Consider the following 20,569-nt stretch of genomic DNA (forward strand, 5'->3'; position numbering starts at 1 on the left):
TGCTGAATTCGGCCAGAAGCATGGCACTGCCTTGTCCTCCTTAAGTAGATCAAGCAGTGGTTTGTGGTCGGTTATGATGACAAATTTATGTCTGTAAAGGTATTGGTAGAACTTCCTTCCAAATATAACTGCCAAAGCTTCTTTCTCTATCTGGGCATTTTTATGCTCTACATTAACCAAAGTCCTGGATGCATATGCTATTGGATACTCCTTTACATCGGGAGAATGTTTGGCGCACTGACCTGCCCACCTTTGAAACCAGGTGCCAACTCACAGTCACCTCCTCCTACTGCCCCCTCAACCACGAGCTCACCTCCCATCACCAAACCATCCACAACCTCATCACCTCAGGAGATCTCCCATCCACAGTCTCCAAGCTCATAGGCTCAGAACCCCGCACTGCCCAGTTCCACCTCTGGGCAAAAATCCACAAACTTGACTGCTCCGGTCGACCCATTGTCCCCGCCTGTTCCTGCTTCACCAAACTTATCGCCTCATATCTTGACATCGTCCTGTCCCCCTTGGTCCAAGAACTCCCCACATACATTCAGGATGCCCTCCACCTCCTCCAAGACTTTTGTTTCTATGGCCCCCAAAACCTCATCTTCACTATGGACATCCAGTTCCTGTACACGTCCATCCACCATGATGAAGGCCTCCAAGCACTCTGTTTCTTCCTCTCCTGTTGACCCATCCAGTACCCTCCATCGACACACTCAGCGGTTAGCTGAACTGGTCCTCACCCTCAACAACTTCTCCTTCGAATCCTCCACTTCCTTCAGATCAAAGGCACAGCCATGGGTACCCGCATGGGCTCCAGCTATGCTTGCCTCTTCATTGGGTGTATGTGGAACAGTCCATCTTCCGCAGCTACACCATTTTCCGGCACCATTCCCCACCTTTTCCTCCGCTACATTTATGACTGTAATGACACCACCTTTTGCTTCCATGAGGAGGTTGAACAGTTCATCAACTTCACAAATACCTTCCACCCTGACCTCACATTCACATTGGCTATCTCGGACATCTCTCTCCTCTTCCTTGACTTCTCCGTCTCCATTTCTGGCAAATAACTACAGAAGGACATCTACTTCAAACTCACTAACTCTCACAGCTATCTGGACTACACCTCCTCCCACATTGCCTCCTGTAAAAACATTATCCCTTACTCACAATTCCTCCGCCTCCGACGTATCCGCTACTAGGAGGATCGATTCTACTCCATTACATTCCAGATGGCTTCCTATTTCAAGGATCGTAATCTTCCCTCCCACATGGTCAACAATGCTGCCTAGCACATCTCTTTCACTTCCCGCACCTCTGTGCCTTTGAATCCAACCCCTCCATCCACAACAAGGATAGGTCCCCCTGGTCCTCATCTTCCACCCCACCAACTGCCAGATACAACGCATCATCCGCCATCTACATTCAGAACCCATCACCAGAGGTATATTTCCCTCCCCACACCTATCAGCATTCCGCAGAGACCATTCCCTCTGCGACTCCACCAACCCACCCTCCACTCCCGGCACCTTCCCTTGCCACCACAAGAGGTGCTCATACCTTCCTTCTCATCTCCATCCAAGGCCCCAAAGGATCCTTCCACATGTGGCAGAGATTCTCCTGCACATCCAAACACCTCACCTACTGTGTCCGTTGCTCTCGACGTGACCTCCTCTACATTGGGGAGGCAGGAAGCTGACTCGCAGAACGTTTCAGAGAACATCTCTGAGACACATGCACCAAACAACCCCACCGCCCTCTTTCCGACCACTTCAACTCGCCCTCCCACTCCGCTAAGAACGTGCAAGTACTGGGCCTTCTCCACTGCAAAATCCTAGCCATGTGATGCCAGCAGGAAGAGGGTCGCATCTTCTGCCTTGAGACTCTCCAACCACATGGCATCAACATCGATTTCATCAGTTCCCTCATCTCCCTCCGCTCACCTCATCCCAGATCCAATCCTCCAACTTGGTAATACCCTCTTGAACTGTCCCACCTGTCCACCTTCCTTCACACCTATCAGCTCCACCTTCTGCTCTGACCTATTACCATCATCTCCCACATGCATCTTCCTATTGCCTTCCAAGCTACCTTCTCCCGCAGCCCAAAATCCCCTCTTATTTACCTCTTAGCCCCCTTACACCCCCCCCCCCCCCCATTCCTGGCAAAGGGCTTATGCCTAAAATATCGGCTCTCCTGCTCCTCGTATGCTGCCTGCCAGGCTGTGCTTTTCAAGTGCCACATTTTGAATCCTCTACATGGGCCACCAATGAGCTAATACCATCCTGATGCTGTATGGAGAGGCATCACATGACATTACCAGATCTCACTTGGAATCACAGTGTGCCTACATCTTAAGAGGATGATAGCTGATTCTTCACTTCCCTGAAAGCTATGGTTTGGCTACATGACCATTTCCAAGGCTGACCCTTTTTTAAGAGTTGATGCAAAGATGCCAGAATGGAAGCCAGGTTAAGTATGAACGTTCCAATAATAATTCACCAGTACAAGGAAAGAGTTAAGTTCCAGTATAGATGTTGGAGCTGAGGCACCTTTGATCACCCTCACTCTATTTTCCAATGGGTACAACCAGTTGCATTGACTCTGTAGCCCAAGTAGGTCACTTGGGGTGCCTGGAACATACATCTTTTCCTTCTAAGGCATATGTTTGTCTGGGAGAATGATGATTTCCTTCGCTTTCTAGCCTTCTGATTTCTGCCTCTACTCTTGCCTAAGGCAATTGACACTGGATGGGCATTGCAGACTCAGAATTGCTTTCTGGTCGACATGCAGTGTTGCCTTGCCTCCTTTGATAGTTCCTAGAGCATCATGAAAACCTTCTGGACTTAACTCAGGCACCATTTTGTAATTGAAAAATGTTCAGCCTATCTAGATAAATCCTTCTGAACTAATTGTGCCCCATCAAGCTGGAGCTTGAGCCTTATGCTACAGTCAGTAGTAACTGAACCAGCTGCTTCTCATAAAAGAAGTTGTAGCCTTAATCTGTAAAAGTCCTACAGTATAGATTCTCAGTCTAGTCAGCGTCATGACTTAGTCAAAAATTCTCCTGGTTCTCAAACGAACAAGTAAAACCGATAGCATCTCAGAATTAGAGAAGTCTTGTGGTCATAATATTTCATAACAAAATCTGCCAACTCTCGAAATGTTTTAATATCTGGTGCTTCAGGGAAAGTTAGGCTCCTAAAAACTGAAAAGCTGTGGGCCCACAAGCTGTCAGGAAAATTACTTGTTACTTTTCATCAATGTTGTTTGCCCAGAAAAATAACACATTCTTTCCAAATACTGGGCCCAGTCTTCGGCAGGATCAAACGAGTCAGGCTTCCCAAATAATGGCGTGATGCCACGAATGTTTACTAAAATTCAAAGACGACTATTGTGAGTGAATTTCTTCAGGAACTTGCTTTTCTTTTATTGCCACTGAAATAACCCCACAGAGGCCGGTATCCCGTTAACCATTCACTCTTTATTTACAGACCGATCCAGCTCCTTCAGAGTCAGCTCTGATTGTCAAAACGTCTGACAATCCTGTTTTTACTTGTCAGCCAAAACTCCCTGATTGGACCAAATTAAAACCCCAATCAGGGAACTCATGTTCTGAGGTCCACTTGGCTGACCTCATTTCTGTATCCCTCTATCACAATAACTCTATGTTTTACAGGAGCATTGTAAAACTGGATAGGACATTGAGTAACATTACAAGATCTTAATGCAGATAATTAAAAGCGAGTCAAGGAGGTAGCATTTAAAAAGAAGAGCAAGCTAGAAAGGTGGAGAGGTTTTGTGAAGGAAAGGTCTTAGAGCTTAGGCAGATTAGCCAACTAATGTGGGAGTAAATAAAATTTAGAATTCCGAAGAAACCAAAATTGGAGGAATATCAATAGTGTAGATAAAGCAGACAAATAGAGGGTTTTGAGTATGAAGGAGATTCCTGAGATAGAGGGGCTAGTCATGCAGAAACTTTTAAAATCAATAAATTGCTTAATTAGGTGCAAAATAAATCAGTGAGCACAGAGGTGATTGGTGAATGGGACTTAAGTGGAAGTTAAGACATGAGCAGCAGAGTTCTGGAGGACTTCTAAGTTTCTGGAACATGGCATGTGGGAGACAGCCAAGTGTGCGTGTTGGAATAGTTCAGTCTAGAACCAAGCACATACGTGAGTGTTACATGGATAAACTCAAACATGAGTTATGCCTCCTTCATTTTCCTGAATAAAGTCTGTCAATTGTCAAGTTAAAGGTGCCTAAAATGAACTGGGACTGTTTTTCAATGGAAGATATTGACATTTTGAAATGAATGTGAAAGATTCCATGATACTATTTGAAGATTAATTTCTAAAACATCTAATTTTATCTTCTGAGAGGCTTTGCTATACACAAATTGATGTACCTGAGTACATTATAATAATGCCTACACTTCAAGGCTAATTATTTGCTGCCTTGAGGAAATGAAGATTATACACAAGTGAACATTTTGCTCTTGAACTACTTTGTTTCCCCTCTCTAAATTGACCATGGATTAAGATTCTAAAATAATGTTGTTTCTCTTCTTTTTTATCAAATAGAAAATAGTGACAATATCCAAGGCAGATTTTTCTTGTGTTTAGTCTTTGGCAGGCAACCTGGAGGAACACTAACTGTGACCTACCTCAGTGTTGGACCTCTCACTGCAAAGTCTTTTCCCTGGGGTCAGGGAGTCCAGAACTAGAGGGCATAGGTTTAGGGTGAGAGGGGAAAGATATAAAAGAGACCTACGGGGCAACTTTTTCACGCAGAGGGTAGTATGTGTATGGAATGGACTGCCAGAGGAAATGGTGGAAGCTGGTACAATTACAACATTTAAGAGGCATTTGGAAGGGTATATGAATAGGAAGGGTGTGGAGGGATATGGGCTGGGTGCTGGCAGGTGGGACTAGATTGGGTTGGGATATCTGGTCGGCATGGACAAGTTGGACTGAAGGATCTGTTTCCATGCTGTACATCTCTATGACTCTAAGTGGGGCTTTCTACAGCTACAATGCAAGCTGAAACAGGAACTAGTGAACTTGGCAGTCCCTAAAAAGGCAGTTGGAGCTTAGCTACATCACACAACATCAATTTACATATTGATATGGCATACTGCTGGATTCAAGCAGAAATGCAAGTCCACCGGCAATAAAGGAGATGGTCAATCAGAATGCCATCCAGTTCAAATCCACCTGAAAACATACCAAGTCATACTTCATCATCTTTTGGCGCTCCTTTCATCTATCAGGTGACTTGTAAATCTCACTGCTAAGTGACAGACCTGGGAGAATTCAATAGATTTGGGTATCACAGGAATCATTAACAACATTTTCAATTGATTGATGACTCAAATATTCAATGAAACATGTTACATGAACATACATGTATCACAAAAATTGTGATTACAGTTTGAACCATATTTGAAAAATTTGTAATCTTACTTCGGCTCTTTTACTGTCTCTTCATCAGACCTTTTCTGAATATTTACTTCCATACCAGACTTCAATTTATCTTCATTCTTTTGCTATATATTGAATAAACAATTAGAAAAGAACAGACTTAATGACTTAGTGCACCACTGATTTTACAGCCTTACGAGCCTCTCACCGCAACATAATGCAGCCAGATGTAAACTGGTATTGCTCTCCATTGAGCTGAGCCAAGTGTCAGGGTAAAATAGTCCTTATTTTGTGGTGGAGAAAGCTAAACTGAGGAGGCCTAATCTTAAATGAAGAGCCAGAAAATAGGAATTATTCTTTTTCACACAAAGGGAAGGGAATATCTCAAAATCTCTTCCCCAAAAAATCTGCCAATGTTGAACAACAACAACAGAGATCAATAGATTTTTGTTGGGTTAGGGACGTGGACCAAAGGCGGAGAAGTATAGTCAAGGTACAGGTCACCAATTTACCAGGATGCTGCCTGAATTAGAGAGGATGAGCTATAAGGAGAGGCTAGAAAAACTCATGTTGTTTTCTCTTGCATGGCAGATGCTGAGGAGAGACTTGATAGAAGTCTATAAAATTATGAGATGCATATTTAGAATTGATAGTCAGAAACATTTTACCAGAGTTGAAATGTCTAATATTGGGGGACATACATTTAAGGTGAGGGGGTGAAAATTCAAAGGAGATGTGAGGGGCAAGTTTTTTTACATGGAGTGGTAGGAGTCTGGGACGCATGTCAGGGATGCTGGTGGAGGCAGATACAGTAAGGGCAGTTATGGGACTTTTATATAAGCACATGAAAATGCAAGGAATGGAGGAATGTGGACCAAGGGCAGGCAGAGGGGATTAGTTTCATTTGGCATTATGTTCAGCATAACATCATGTGCTGAGGGGCCTGTTCCAGTGCTGTACTGTTCTATAATTAATTGGTGGACAGGCCTCAGACGATACATTGCCTACTTGTGTGACTACTCCCTGAATTTTACCCCAGGCCTCTAGATGCTGGCATTGGGATGCCAAGCCTGTACTTGGCGACAGTAGCGACCTCACATCCATTTTCCCACAGACTTCCTCTAACTGACTGCCCGGAGCCACACTGTGCGATTAAGGAAGGCATGGATAATCCAGATGGAGTTCTGTTACAAGTTGCCCTTTTCACCAACTATCAGACAATTTATGTCTTAATAAAAAGTGTAACTGAATTACTTAAGGGACAGATTTTACTGGAGTGGGAAAACCACATGGCATTCCCCATAAGACATTTTACCCAGCTCCTTCACCCTTCTAGGTGAACCAACCAGAGTGGCAAAAATTGGTAAATCTGGGGGATTTCAAATCTCAGTTTACCTCTTCGTCCTGTGGATATGCTGGCAATTGCAAGTTATTTTTCCCATACTATTTAGTTAATTGTTTGTACCACCAATTGCTTTACCTGACAGAATTCTGCTCGCTTAAGTTATTTGAAATGGCCAGAAATTAAAATCTGCTTAACTCCAGATCCAAACAACTCAAACAGAACTTGCTGTAGCATGTGATTACTAGTTTACCTGAATATTGACCAATGGCAGTTGCTCAAAATCTTTCTTATCACTTTTTATATTTGGCTTCTTCAATTCTTTCTTCTTCCTTTAGTTGAAAGCATATAAAATTAATAATTAACACATGGCATCAAATATGCAGTAATTTTCAAATATCAAATTTCCTCACCTTGTCTAAGTTTAGGAATAGGGAGCAGTATGGTGGCTCAGTGGTTAGCACTGATGCCTCACAGTGCCAGGGTCCCAGGTTCGATCCCCGCCTGGGGTGACTGTGTGGAGTTTGCACATTCTCCCTGTGTCTGCGTGGGTTTACTCTGGGTGCTCTGGTTTCCTCCCACAGTCCAAAGATGTGCAGGTCAGCTGAATTGGCCATGCTAAATTGCCCATAGTGCTAGGTGCATTAGTCAGAGGGAAATGGATCTGGGTGGGTTACTCTTCAGAGTGTCGGTGTGGACTTGTTGGGCCAAACGGCCTGTTTCCATACTGTAGGGAATCTAATCTAATACTGCATTGGTTCAAGATGCATGAATCATGATTCAGGGCACACATTAATTCTAAATTGACATCAGCAAATTGACCAAGTCCTTCGACTGTTCCTCCAGAGCTGCTTGATGCTGACCAAGGAGTGACCACTATCTCCAAAGGAATACCACAAGTCAGTCAAAGTCCTGCAAACTTTTGTAGCACAGTCCCTGTTTCATGCAAAAGTCAGATGACATCATCAAAAAGCTCATTAGGCCCTGACGTGAATGTATCAAACCAGGATACCAAATATACTTTTGTTTCTATTTGTGCAGGCTGGAAGTTGCATTAACATTGAATACAAGTCTTGAATTCCACAGGGAGGGTGTACTGATTTATGGTTTTCCATGCAATCTGTCATTCAATATCACTTTCACCCCAAAAATGCTGGCTGTGTAATTCTTTTTCCTGCATCTGATCAGGAAGGAGATGTGCATTCTAATTCTAGTGAAAGACACTGTCCTACAGGCCCTCACTGCTGCTGAGCATCCCAACTTCAAACATTTATCACTGCACGCTTATTGTCATTAAGTGGCATTACACTGGAATTTGCTAGCTGGAACCATTGGTAAAGAACTGTCACAGCAATGACTGCAGAAGCTCAGGGCAATTGGAGATAGGTAACAAATGTCTCCAAGATGGTGTGATCTGCTTCCGACAACAATGCTTTTTAAAAAAGGGTTTTTTAAAGAAAGGCTTAGATAGAATTCCTATCTGCCTCAGGACTCAATGAAAAATCCAAACTAGACTGTTCTACGTAAAGACAGGAATGTTGACATTTCACAGGAGTTCTTCCCACTGTCCACTGGTACTTCAGCGTGAATGATGGAAACCTTAAACAGTGTAAACAGAGTTCCGGGGAACTATACTGGATGGGTAAGCAGACCTTTAGAAATTAACCCACTTAGTATTTTCCATTGCTCATCATCCTTGGTGACCAATAAGAGGTGAGAGAATTCAACACGACCACAAAGAAAAAACATAACCCAAGGCAGATGACAAACTCAGCAAATCTTGACATAGAATTTATTCACAAACATGACATGTGCAAACCACACTATTTTAAGGCTATGCACAAAGGACTAATTCTTATAGCTGCCTGCTCCTGCAGACCACATGCAAAATGGTCACATGCAATATTATATTTACCTTTGCATTTTCTCTGGACAATTTTGGTCTTCCATCAATTTAGATAAGACTGGAAACATTTTTCCTGTGACATTTTTCCTCTGATGTAAAGTGTCATTCGGATCCTTGACGTTTGCTTTTACTTCAAAGACTTGCTTTCTGTCACTCCTGTATATAGAATATTTTTTGACAAAGAAAATATTCATTGCATCAAGTTGAACAAAGGGAACCAGATAAAATTTTGAACACGCTGAGGGTGAAATTACAATGACAGTGTAATATAGGCTGTAATGAATTGATAACCCATTGCTAGGTATGAGGTAAGAAGTCATATGACACCAGGTTATAGTCCGACAGGTTTATTTGAAATCACAAGCGCTGCTCCTTCATCAGGTGAAGTGGAGGGAATTGCACAGCCATATTGCCAGGTATGAAATGGGCTGCCTTAGTATTACTGTACACCAATTTCATTAACAAATTGTAGTTAGGGGGATCTAAGATGGCGGCGATCTGAGAAGATCACACTGCAGAGCTTCGCATCGCAGCAGGAGTAGGACGGTCCTTTAACCCACCCAACCCAGGTCATCAGGATTTCTTGGGGCATTGGAAAGATTGTGGAGCCCCAAGAAACATTTAAAAATTGACTTACCTGTATTTTCAGCTGTCCAGAAATGCCTAAAAAGGGAGGAGGAGCATCTGAGGCCTGGCCTGCAGCTCAGCCTGCAGCAGCCTCAGAGCTGATTACTCTCCAGGAACCAGCTCTCGAAATCTCGCGAGATGTTGGGGAAACAGATTGAAGAGAAGCTGGCTCCAGTCTCTCTCATGCTGCAGAAGCATGAGCAGCAGCTGGGAGACCTGGAGAGGAGGACGGATAAGGAGCACAGGGTCACAGTGGTGGAAGCTGATGCCAGTTCAAGGAAGAGATCCAAGCCCTGAAGACGCAGGTTCATAATTTGAATGACCAAGTGGATGATCTTGAAAACAGGGGCTGGAGAAAAAACATTCGGATCATCGGTCTGCCTGAGGGTAAGAAAGATGAGCGGCCTGCGGAATTTGTTGAAGATTGGCTTCCGAAATTCCTTGACTTGGAGACTGGCATGAGAGGATTGAAGATAGAGAGGGCTCACCGGGTCGCAGCACGGAGGTCGGGTCTAGATCAACGCCCTCGTCCTTTCCTGGTGCAGTTCCAACATTACCGGTATAAGGAGAGAGTCATGGAAGCTTCCAGCCTCCAGGGGAAGGGTCCAAAGGCCCTAATTTACAAGGGGTCTAAGATCATGTTTTTTCAGGACTTTTCAGCGGCGGTGATTCAGAAACGAAAATCGTATGATGGTGTCAAGAGAAGATTGAAGGAGCTTGGGATTCAGTACTCCCTGGGATATCCGGCAGTGCTTCGGATCACCTTAGATGGATCCATGCATCTCTTTGACACATCGGAGAAGGCAAGAGACTTTGTGGACAAACTAACCTAATTTAAACAATTGTAGTATGTATAAATATTGTTGCTTGGGTATGCGTTTATCATTCTGTAAAAGAAATGGAGGAAATCCGGTTGGAGCTTTGTTTTCCCTTTTTTTCCTCTATTGATTAGAATTTGGTTCAAACTATGTCTGGCAGTGGTTAAGATGTACATTTTAAATTTCTAAATTAGGACATATCAAAGGATGGGTGGGGTATTTATTCCCCCCTTTGTTTTATAAAAGAATGTTTTTTTATTCATATTGATATTCTATGGGGTGTTTATTCTTTTTAGCTTATACTTGCAATGCGGCTCTAGCTGGGAGAAGTGAAGGTGGTTGAGATGGTTTGATGCCTATTTATGGGCAGTTCGGGATGGGTAGTTGCCCCCTCTGGGCAGGGGGTGAGTTCCCCTACTCAGCGCAATTGGCACTTTATATGTTGGTTTGTTTTCTGGTTTTTGTTGTTTTTTATTTTTAATAATTTTATATGTTTGCTAAATGTAGTGGTTTTAGTTTATGTAGTTTTTATATTTGGTGGACCCTGCGACACTAAGGCTCAGCAATTGTGGTTCGGGTTCCTCCTCTCTGGAGTTTAAATGTAATTGCAGAAGATTATGGCTAATGATTTGATTAAATGGTGTACCTGGAATATCAAGGGAAGTCACTCACCAATTAAGAGGAAGAAGGTACTCTTGAGTCTTAGAAAGGAGAAGGTGGATATTGCTTTGTTACAGGAGACACATTTGGATGACAAGGAGCATCTGAAATTACAGCAGAATGGCTTTGACCGAGTTTATTTTTCATCATTTAATACCAGAAGTAGGGGAGTGGCTATATCGGTTAGGAAAAATCTCTCATTCAAATTGTTGGAATGTGTTAAAGACACATACGGGAGGTTTGTAATTCTTAAAGCCTTGATACATGGGGAGGAATATGGCATTTTAAATGTTTATTGTCCCCCAGCCATCCTCTTAAATTCTTGGTAGATGCCTTTTCTAAACTGATAAGTCTCAAGTCTCGGCATGTCATTATAGGGGGAGATTTTAACTGCCGCATGGACCCCACAGTAGACAGGTTGCCTAAAGGTCCCTCGATACCCTCTGCACAAACTAAACAGTTATTGGGTTTGTGTGGGGAATTAAGATTGGTGGACGTCTGGAGGTGTCTCCACCCTACAGGTAGGGATTTCACATTTTTCTCCAATCCACATAGATGTCACACAAGGATTGATTTTTTTTCTGACCCCTGCGGTAACCCTGGATCTGGTGGCATCCTGTACGATTGGTAATATTGCCATCTCTGATCATGCTCCAGTGTACCTCATGGTTAAAATTAAGGATGTTACAGTGGATTCAAGGTACTGGCGAATGGACCCCTTTATTCTCATGGACAGCAAGTTTGTAGAGTATTTCTCTAGGGAATTTCAGGCATTCCTAGACATCAACATAGGCTCGGTTGATAGCTCATCTGTTCTCTGGGAAATTGCCAAAGCTTATGCCAGAGGGTTAGTTATTTCATATTCCACAAGCAGGAAGTGGCAGAAGGGTGAGCAGCAACGTCTCCTTGAAGCACGGTTGAAGGCAGCCGAGAAGGCCTATTTTGACACACCTCGTTGGTCAAACTACAGAGGATTACGGCACTGCGGTCTGCACTAAATTCCGAGCTCACGCAGACGGGAAAGAAGGAGCTGGCTTTTGCAAAGCTAGGCAAGCCAGGCAAATACTTAGCATACCTTGCCAGAAAGAGAAGTGCCCCACAAACCATTACAGCCATTAGGGAAGGGTCGGGGAACCTAACGTGATTCTAAAAAGATTAATGTGGCGTTCCAGAGATTCTATTCTAATTTATATCACTCTGAGAATTGTGAGGAGGGGCAGTCCAAAATGGAATCCTTTTTAGAGATCTTAAGCTCCCGGGTGTGACTCCCAAACAACAGTCCTTTCTCAATGCCCCATTATCAGAGCAAGAAGTGCAGGAAGCTGTGAGGCAGCTTCAGAGTGGAAAGGCGTTCGGTCCTGATGGACTTCCCAGTGAATTCTATAAGGAATTTATAAGTATACGGTCAGGCCCGATGCTGAATATGTTTATTGATTCATACAGTCATGTTTGTCTCCCACCATCTCTGAGAGAGGCCAATATTTCACTTATCCTTAAAAAAGTGAAGGATCTGGAAGATTGTGCTTCATACAGGCCCATCTCGCTCTTAAATGTGGACTTTAAGATCCTCTCTAAGGCTCTTGCATTAAGGCTGGAGACTGTGTTACCCTCTATTATTAAAGAGGATCAGATGGGCTTCATAAAAGGCCGCAGATCCTCCAATAATGTTAGGAGGCTGCTTAACGTAATTCAAGCATGCCAACAGCAGTCAATACAGGGATTGGTGATTTCTTTAGACGCAGAGAAGGCATTTGACCGAGTTGAGTGGCCGTACCTTTTCTATACTCTAGACCGGTTTGGTCTGGGTGAAGTTTTCATAAGATGGGTAAAGGTTCTCTACAGTGTACCTCTCGCTGTGGTCATTACCAATGGGGTACGATCAAGCAATTTTAATATTTCTAGGGGCAGCCGGCAGGGCTGTCCCCTTTCACCATTACTTTTTACGTTGGTGATTGAACCGTTGGCAGAGGCCATTCGTGGAGATCTCAATATATCAGCTCCAGAAGTGGGGTCAAAATTACATAAGATCTTGCTGTATGCAGATGATGTTCTAATTTTCTTGACAAATCCAGCAGTCTCAGTGCCTTGCCTGATACAATGCATTCACACGTTTGGCGCTTTTTCAGGGTATAAGATTAATTTTGCTAAATCAGAGGCTATGCCTATGGGTGGTCTTACGAAAGAGTTGGCTCTTGAGAGTGACTATAGATTCCCATTTGGGTGGTCACAGGGGGGTTGTGTGTATTTGGGCATATTCATTACTCCAGTTCTGGATTGGCTGTTCAAAGCCAATTTTACTCAGTTATTTGAAAAAATTAAACAAGATCTCCAAAGATGGGAGGCACTTCCAGTCTCATGGTTGGGTCAGATAGCGCTTATTAAGATGAATATTCTCCCTCCTTTGCTATACCCTATACAGATGCTCCCCCTGACTTTCAATAAACAAACACTCAGGAGACTGAACAGTTGGTTCAGCTCCTTTATCTGGCACCGTAAACGGCCCCTCATTAAATTAGCCAAACTGCAGTTGCCTCACAGATTGGGGGGAGTAGACCTTCCGGACATTAAAAATTACCAATTAAGCTCGCTTTTGACCTACGTAAGTGATTGGGTTTGTGGGGACCCTCTTTCAATATGGCTAGATATCAAAGCCTCCCAGGCAAGGTGCCCCCTTACCACTTTGCTGTTTTTGGACAAGGTGAGGACAGTTAGGGAATATTGCCATAACCCGATAGTCATCAATACTGTTAAAGCATGGAGGGCAATTCGGCAGAGGGAAGGTAAATTGGCAAAACATCTTTGTTTACACCTTTAGTGGGTATGCCGAGTTTTCAACTGGGTATGATACATTCAGGATTTAAATGTTGCGCAACTAGGGGTATATCTTGCATGGGTGATTTATTTGAGGGAGATGTAATGATGTGCTTCGATCAGTTAGTACGGAAGTACGAGTTACCTAATAGAGACATCTTTCGGTTTTTTCAAGTTAGGGATTTTATTCAAAAAAGGACCACACTTTTGACTGATCCCTACAAATCTGACATAGAAAGAGGAGTACTAAGGGCTAAGAGTACACTCTCTGTCAGTACTCTATATCACCAATTGGGGGGGGGGGGGGGGAGGGGTGCCACCTCAGATGAGTCTGATCGACTCTGCAAGATGTGGGAAAGAGAGCTGGGTGTTGAAGTTTCTTCAGAGGCATGGGAGGATATTTGGAAGAATACAAGGAAGATATCAATTTGCAATAGGACCCATGCTTTACAGTTGAAGATTCTCCACAGGGTCCACTTAGCCCCAGAACGTTTGTCAAAATTTAAACCAGGGGTATCTTCAGCATGCCCCAAGTGCAAGGTCTGCACGGGCACTCTTACCCATTGTCTTTGGTCTTGTGACAGGCTTCAAACATATTGGAGCGCTGTGGTGGGTGCAATGGAGAGGATTTTAGGTGTAGGGGTGGAGAAGGACCCTATTTCGCTCCTTTTGGGCCTACCCATTCTATTTCCTGCAGACTCGCATAAGGCAAAACCTTTCAATATTCTTACATTCTGTGCAAGGAAGAATATCTTGCTAGGTTGGATATCAGAACCCCCCCCACCCCAGGCCTGTCGGGTTGGCGGAAGATTGTTATGGAGCATATTCCCCTGGGTTTTCTCACAAATATGGTACACCACAAAACTGAGAATTTTTACAAGACATGGCAACCCTTTTTGAAATACCTGGACACAGATTTATCTAACAAGGGCTTTTATATAGCCGTAACGATTGTGTTTCAGGAGTCCAATAACCAGGGAGGAGGAACTGTGAATGTATGTGTTTCGTTTGGCTGAGTTATTACTATTTGTTTGTTTGTTGTTAGGTATTTATTTAGTTAGTTAAATAACTAGTTTAGGTTTTTTTTTAATTTGATACTTCTCTATATATGTTTATACATTCTTATAGGAGGGTGGGTCGGGGAATTGTTTTTATTATTTGGGTTTAGTTTTGTACTATTTTTGTACTGTTTTGAATTTGTTGTAATATTTAAAAATCTATTTTTTCTTAATAAAAATATATTATAAAAAAAATTGTAGTTGATTTTATTTTTACAAATTCATTCATGGGGTGAGAGTGTGGCTAGCTAGGTTGGCATTTATTGCCCAACCCTAATTTCCCCAGAGTGCAGTTAAGAGATAACCACATTATTGTGAGCCTGGAATCACATATAGACCTGACCAAGTAAGGACAGTACTTTCCTTCCCTAAAGGACATTATTGAACCAGATGCGGTTTTCCAACAACCAACAATAGAAATGTGGTCATTATTAAAGTTTTAATTCTGGATTTTTAAACTTGAATTCGAATTCCAACATCTGCTGTGGAAGTATTCAAACTTGGGTCACTAGAACATTACCAGATCTTGAGGTTATCAGTCTATTTATAATACCACTGGGTTGTCACCTCTCTTAGGCCTTTTACTATAACTCTTTAAATTGGAATTGGCATGCTACTGTTATCCATCAATGCAGGAATTTATACATTTTAAAGCAAACATTGAATCATCAGGAGAGAAGGATTTTGAACAAAAAGCCTCAGGTTTGAGAGATTTCCAGAAAATCAACTTCAAAGACAAGTAGTTTCCCTGCAGAATGCAAACTCTGAGTTTAATGTTTAATGCACCATGTGCAAGAGAAAACATTTGGAATTAGATATCTGCCTTGATTTTAGTATTTGATCTGGTATTGGTGTTTCATCAAGGAACACGTCTGTATCCTTACACGACATGACTGTATCGTGCAAGCCAGACTGACCATTTAATTTTATCCTGTCTGACATTTTGGCATGCTTAAAATCATAGCGTGAAAACAGACCCTTTGGTCCAACTCATCCATGCCAACTGGATATTCTAAAGTAATTTAGTACCACTTGCCAGCACTTGGCCCGTATCCCTCTAAACCCTGCTACTTCATATACCCATCCAGATGTCTTTTAAATGTTGTAATTGTACCAGCCTGCACCACTTCCTCTGGATTGAATTATAGAGTTGTAGAAAACAACTAATTAAAAAAGAGAAAGATCCACGACAGAAAACCCGTATCTTTGAAACCTCCAGAATCCAAATTTGCGATCTCCTCTGATTTCACCAGAGTATCTGGATGGGATCAGCAGCATAACTTCTCTCCAACAGGTAATCGGTCAAATATGGGCAAATTCAATGGAGAGGGAGTAAAGGTTTGGTAGTAGATGACTGGTTTATGTTTGGGACTAACAGATTCCCTTCATATTTTAAACATTCCAGCTGACTGCTCTTCATAACAAGAACACTGTTAGCAACCAATTCCATAGCTTTCCAGATGACAGCCCCTGTGTGAAGATATTTATAGAGTTCATTGTCATGGCAAAAGTGATCTGGTGGGTTACTGCTGTGAGAGACACAGATCAGTGACTTTTGTTTTCCATCAGAAGCTGATTCATCTGCTGAAGCTGGTAAGCACTTCATAACTGTGCTTTAATTTTTGCAGTGTTCTCTGCTTTATGTTACATATTATGAGTCATTAGACACAAAATCTATCCAACTTAGCAAAGTCAATTAAATGATGCATGGTATTTCCCTGGTGTACTTTCTTTCCTAGCACTGTGGGCCAATGAGAGGTCGTCTTGTGACAAAACTGTCAGGTACAACAAATGAATGAGAATCAGGATCGATTCAGCATTACAAAGGAGTGAAAGTCACACAATTCTTAGTACGGTGGTGAGGTCTGACACTGGGTTGGAAAACTGGGGAGACCCCGTCTCAGCCATTTGTGGCACCCTCTGATATATTTTACAGGGCATCAGGCAACTAAGTAGTTTCCCTCATGACAGATACGCCCATGAGGGGTCCGCCAGTCAAACTGAGCACCTGCAACTTAGCAACGCTCCCTCAGAAGTGCTGGGACCACGGCTGGAGGAAGAGGATCATGCAAAACAAAAAACACCGTTCTCTCAGGCACTTCAATGGAGACTGGAGACGCCAGGGTCAATAAGTCAGGCAGGATCAGGTGCATGGGGCAGTGGGTGTCAGGGGAAATTGGCAAGGCAGAGGTGTCGGAGCAGCAGGGGCAGAGGTAGCCATTTCCACCGAGGAGTTCCTCCATGATGCCTGTAGGAGATGGTCTCCCCACCACGAATCAACTGAGCGGCTGACGTAGTTTACCTGGGGCGTGTCACATAAACAGACAAATGGCCAGCCACCACCATGCCAGTGGCCAAGGGAATGGTGCCTTTGCACGGTCACAGAAGAGGCTCAAATGCCATGTGGGCAGGAGGGCCATCATCCACCTTCTCCCTGCCTGAGAATGGCATAGTGATGGGAAAGTGATGGGCACACCACCTTCTATCTTCATTTGCTATTTTGCGGGACACACCCGGCCTGTGAGCTTATTCTTGACTGGTGAGATTGTAACATGAGTGAGTTTGCAATGCGTTTGGAACTCATAGGGTGGCATGGTAGCTCAGTGGTTACCACTGCTGTTTCACTGTACCAGGGACCCGGGTTTGATTCCACTCTCCGGTGGAAGTTTGCACATTCTCCCGTGTTTGTGGGGGTTTCCAATGGGTGCTCTGGTTTCCTTCCACAGTCCAAAGATGTGCAAGTTGGATGGATTGGCCATGCTAAATTGCCCATAGTGTCCAGGCATGTGCAGGCTAGGTGGATTAGCGATGGGATATACAGGGTTATAAGGCAGTGGTGTGGGATGCCCTTCAAAGGATTGGTGTGGACTTGATGGGCTGAATGACCTGCTTCAACAGTGTAGGGATTCTATGATTTTCTTACTATTTCTACACCTCAAATGGTATTTGTTTAAGTCCTAGTCTACACTTGACAAGTTATAAAAACTACCCTTCAGTTCACATTTTCTTGTCATTTCCCTTTCAGGAATCAATTTACAGTTATTGCAGTCAAACAATTGCTATGTTACAGGACAAAACTTTCTGTACCTTTGTAGAACATTATTTCTGATGATATTCATTTTGCTGCAGAGCACAGGTTTGGGTGGTGACTTGCAGCAAAACATATGGCCCCGCACTGACATTAGAGGTTCCATTGCTTTTTGCAGCTTTTTTTCACTCTGCTGTTCAAAACAATTCCCCAGTGAATCTTTTATCTTTATTATCTTAAGGGTCTGCTTTACCATTTTAATGGGATGAATTGGATCTGCAGAAAAAAACAGAAACAACAATAAAAGTGTTCTATATTGCTCCTGAAGACTTTGACAGCTACAAAATCTAAATGGAAAAAAAAGTACAACCATTTTCCATTGTTAAAAAAATGTCTGCAGACATTGCTAAAAACAACCTTCCCAACCACAGGATGACAATTTTGGTGAAATATTTTAATATTTCAAATCAAACGCATTACAAACTTGAACATTCATTTGTAATGTGGCATCTTCTCACTAACAGAATAATTTCAGCATTTTCTGATTTTATTTTGAATATTAAGTACCAAAGCAGGGAAGCTGTATTGAACTTTCATAGAGTTCTGGTTAGGTCCTAACTGGAGTATTGCATCCAGTTCTGGTCACCACACTTTGGGAAAGACATGAAGGCCCTTCAAAGAGGGCAGAGGAGATTCTCAGAAATGCTTCTAGGGTGGAGTCTTTCAGTTAGATCTGAAGAGTTGGGGCTGTTCTCCTTGGAGCAAAGGAGAGATTTGACAGAGATTCACAAGGTTTTGATAGGCTTAGATAAGGTAGACAAGGAAAAAACATCTTGCCATTAGCTGATGCCATAAAGACTAAAGGACGCAGATTTACGATTTTGGGCAAGAGGTGCAGAAGGATTGCTCCACAGAAGCCAACATGGGCAGAATAGTCTCCCTCTGAGCCATAATTTACTTGGTGACTCAATCATTCTATTCAAAAGATTGGTAGATGTACAAATCATACCTTTTTAGCATATGGACTATGTAATAATTCAGAGTCCTGTGCTTCTCATTTAAAGTGAATTGCTAACTAAGTATAAAATAATCATACGTGTACTGGATCTGATTTTATTGGTTCTTGCTATTCGGGGAGACAATCAGCTATTGCATCTAATTTATCCAAACTTATCATTGTAAATGCATCCTTTTCCTTTGTAGTGATGTATTTATTACAAGTCGATAAAATGTGGAACTGGAAAAAGCATCAGAGGAGTAGGAGAGTCAGCGTCTCAGGCAGGACCCTTCATCAGGACTAGGGAGGGGGAAGGAGACTTAGAAATAAATCGGGGGGGGTTGGGTAGGTCTGGGGGAAAGTAGGTGGGATGGCGATAGGTGGATACAGGTTGGAGGTAATAGTGATTGGTCAGTGGGAAGGGTGCAGCAGATAGGTTGAAAGAAAGACAGACAGGTTAGGTCAGGCTAAGGGGGCGGGGCAGAGAGGGAGGGCTGGACCTGGGATGAGGTGGGGAGGGATGGGGAGATTTGGAAGCTGCTGAATTCTATGCTGAGGCCATATGATTGTAAGCTTCCGAGGCAGAATATGAGGTGTTCTTCCCCCAGTTTGCATGCCGGTCTTGCATCAAGAGTTTAGGGAAAAGATAGCTGATGGAAGAAAAATAAATGGGATTGTATAAATGAACGTTTACTGCATAGGGTTTCTTAAAAGGCTAACTAGTTTAGAAATGTATTTATTACAATAATGTACTGTGAAAGAAAACTCTAGATTGGATAAATCATAGGAAACAAATAAAAGCAATGAAGATTTTTTTGACAAGACACAAATTAATGTATTCTTCCATGACATTGAAAGGTAAGGAAATCAAAGGTTTTGGAGAGAAAGCAGGAGAATGAGGTGGAGAAACATTTCAGCCATGATCGAATGGCAGAACAGACTCAATGGGCTGAGTGGCCTAATTCTGCTCCTATATCTTATGGGCTTATAATCATATATATCTCAAACCTTTTTAATCAGAGTGTTATGAATTGAAATGTTACTAGTCTTGGCTCCAAATGGAAAAGGTTTGAAGAATTTGGTGAGTAAGTGGATCAGATTGATGACTGAAACAGGGATTACTGGACACGTTTTCATGCTCCTAAGTAATGTGCAACAAAATAACCCATGATTTCACCAGAATTCCTCCTAAAATGGCAGGTAATTTACAGATACACTGGGGCTTCATTGTACACATCATAGAAATCTGACTAGGAACTGTTAACACTTAAAACATGAAGCTGGACAACTGGTTGAGCCAACAGGACTACACCATAATATTTCACTAAGAAAAATAAGTTATAGTATATTAATAAAATCTTAAACCAAACAATCACTATTAACTTAATAACATGTATGTTATAAACTCACGTATTCCTCCTTACTTATTCAGTAATTCTTCTTTAGAACAAATCAATCATAAAGTTATTTACATCTGTAAGGACTGATCAATAGTATGTCAGAGCGTCCTGGAGAATTCGGCTGTTCTTCAAAGCAAAATGTCAAGTTACTATCGCATGACTATAGACACTTCCACTAGATTCAAATGAGGCTTTTTTTTCAGCTTCTGTTCCCTCACAATTAATTCAAACGGAGTTTAAACCTTAGTTAAACTTTTAAAGTGATCTGCAATAGATGCAAGAGTAAAGTGAGGAAAATCCTTTTCAATCAACAAGTCATTCGAGTATGAAATGCACTGCCTAGTGATGGAGGCAGGTTCAACTGATGCATTCAAGACAGCATTGGATGATTAGTTGGATAAAATTAATGTACAAAAGTATGGGGAGAAAGTAGGAGATTGGCACCAGGCAACAGTGCTCATGTAAAGAGTGAGAGCAGACACAATGGGCTGAATGG

General features: G+C 42.5%; 1 protein-coding gene across 2 annotated transcripts in view; it reads right to left on the bottom strand.

The window, feature by feature from the left end:
- Positions 1-20,569, bottom strand: part of LOC122539419 (uncharacterized) — a 48,046-nt gene that overhangs the window by 11,143 nt on the left and 16,334 nt on the right. For both annotated transcript variants that reach the window (XM_043674237.2, XM_043674239.2), the window contains 4 exons: positions 17,736-17,952; positions 8,684-8,830; positions 7,022-7,100; positions 5,469-5,551 (listed from right to left, as the gene is read on the bottom strand). In XM_043674237.2, the coding sequence (XP_043530172.2) occupies positions 5,469-5,551; positions 7,022-7,100; positions 8,684-8,830; positions 17,736-17,952 (526 nt within the window). The remainder of the gene's footprint in view (positions 1-5,468; positions 5,552-7,021; positions 7,101-8,683; positions 8,831-17,735; positions 17,953-20,569) is intronic.

This window comes from Chiloscyllium plagiosum, unplaced genomic scaffold, assembly GCF_037043375.1.
Source record: "Chiloscyllium plagiosum isolate Xiang-an unplaced genomic scaffold, Cpla_swu_hap1 HiC_scaffold_36, whole genome shotgun sequence".
NCBI classification, from domain to species: domain Eukaryota; kingdom Metazoa; phylum Chordata; class Chondrichthyes; order Orectolobiformes; family Hemiscylliidae; genus Chiloscyllium; species Chiloscyllium plagiosum.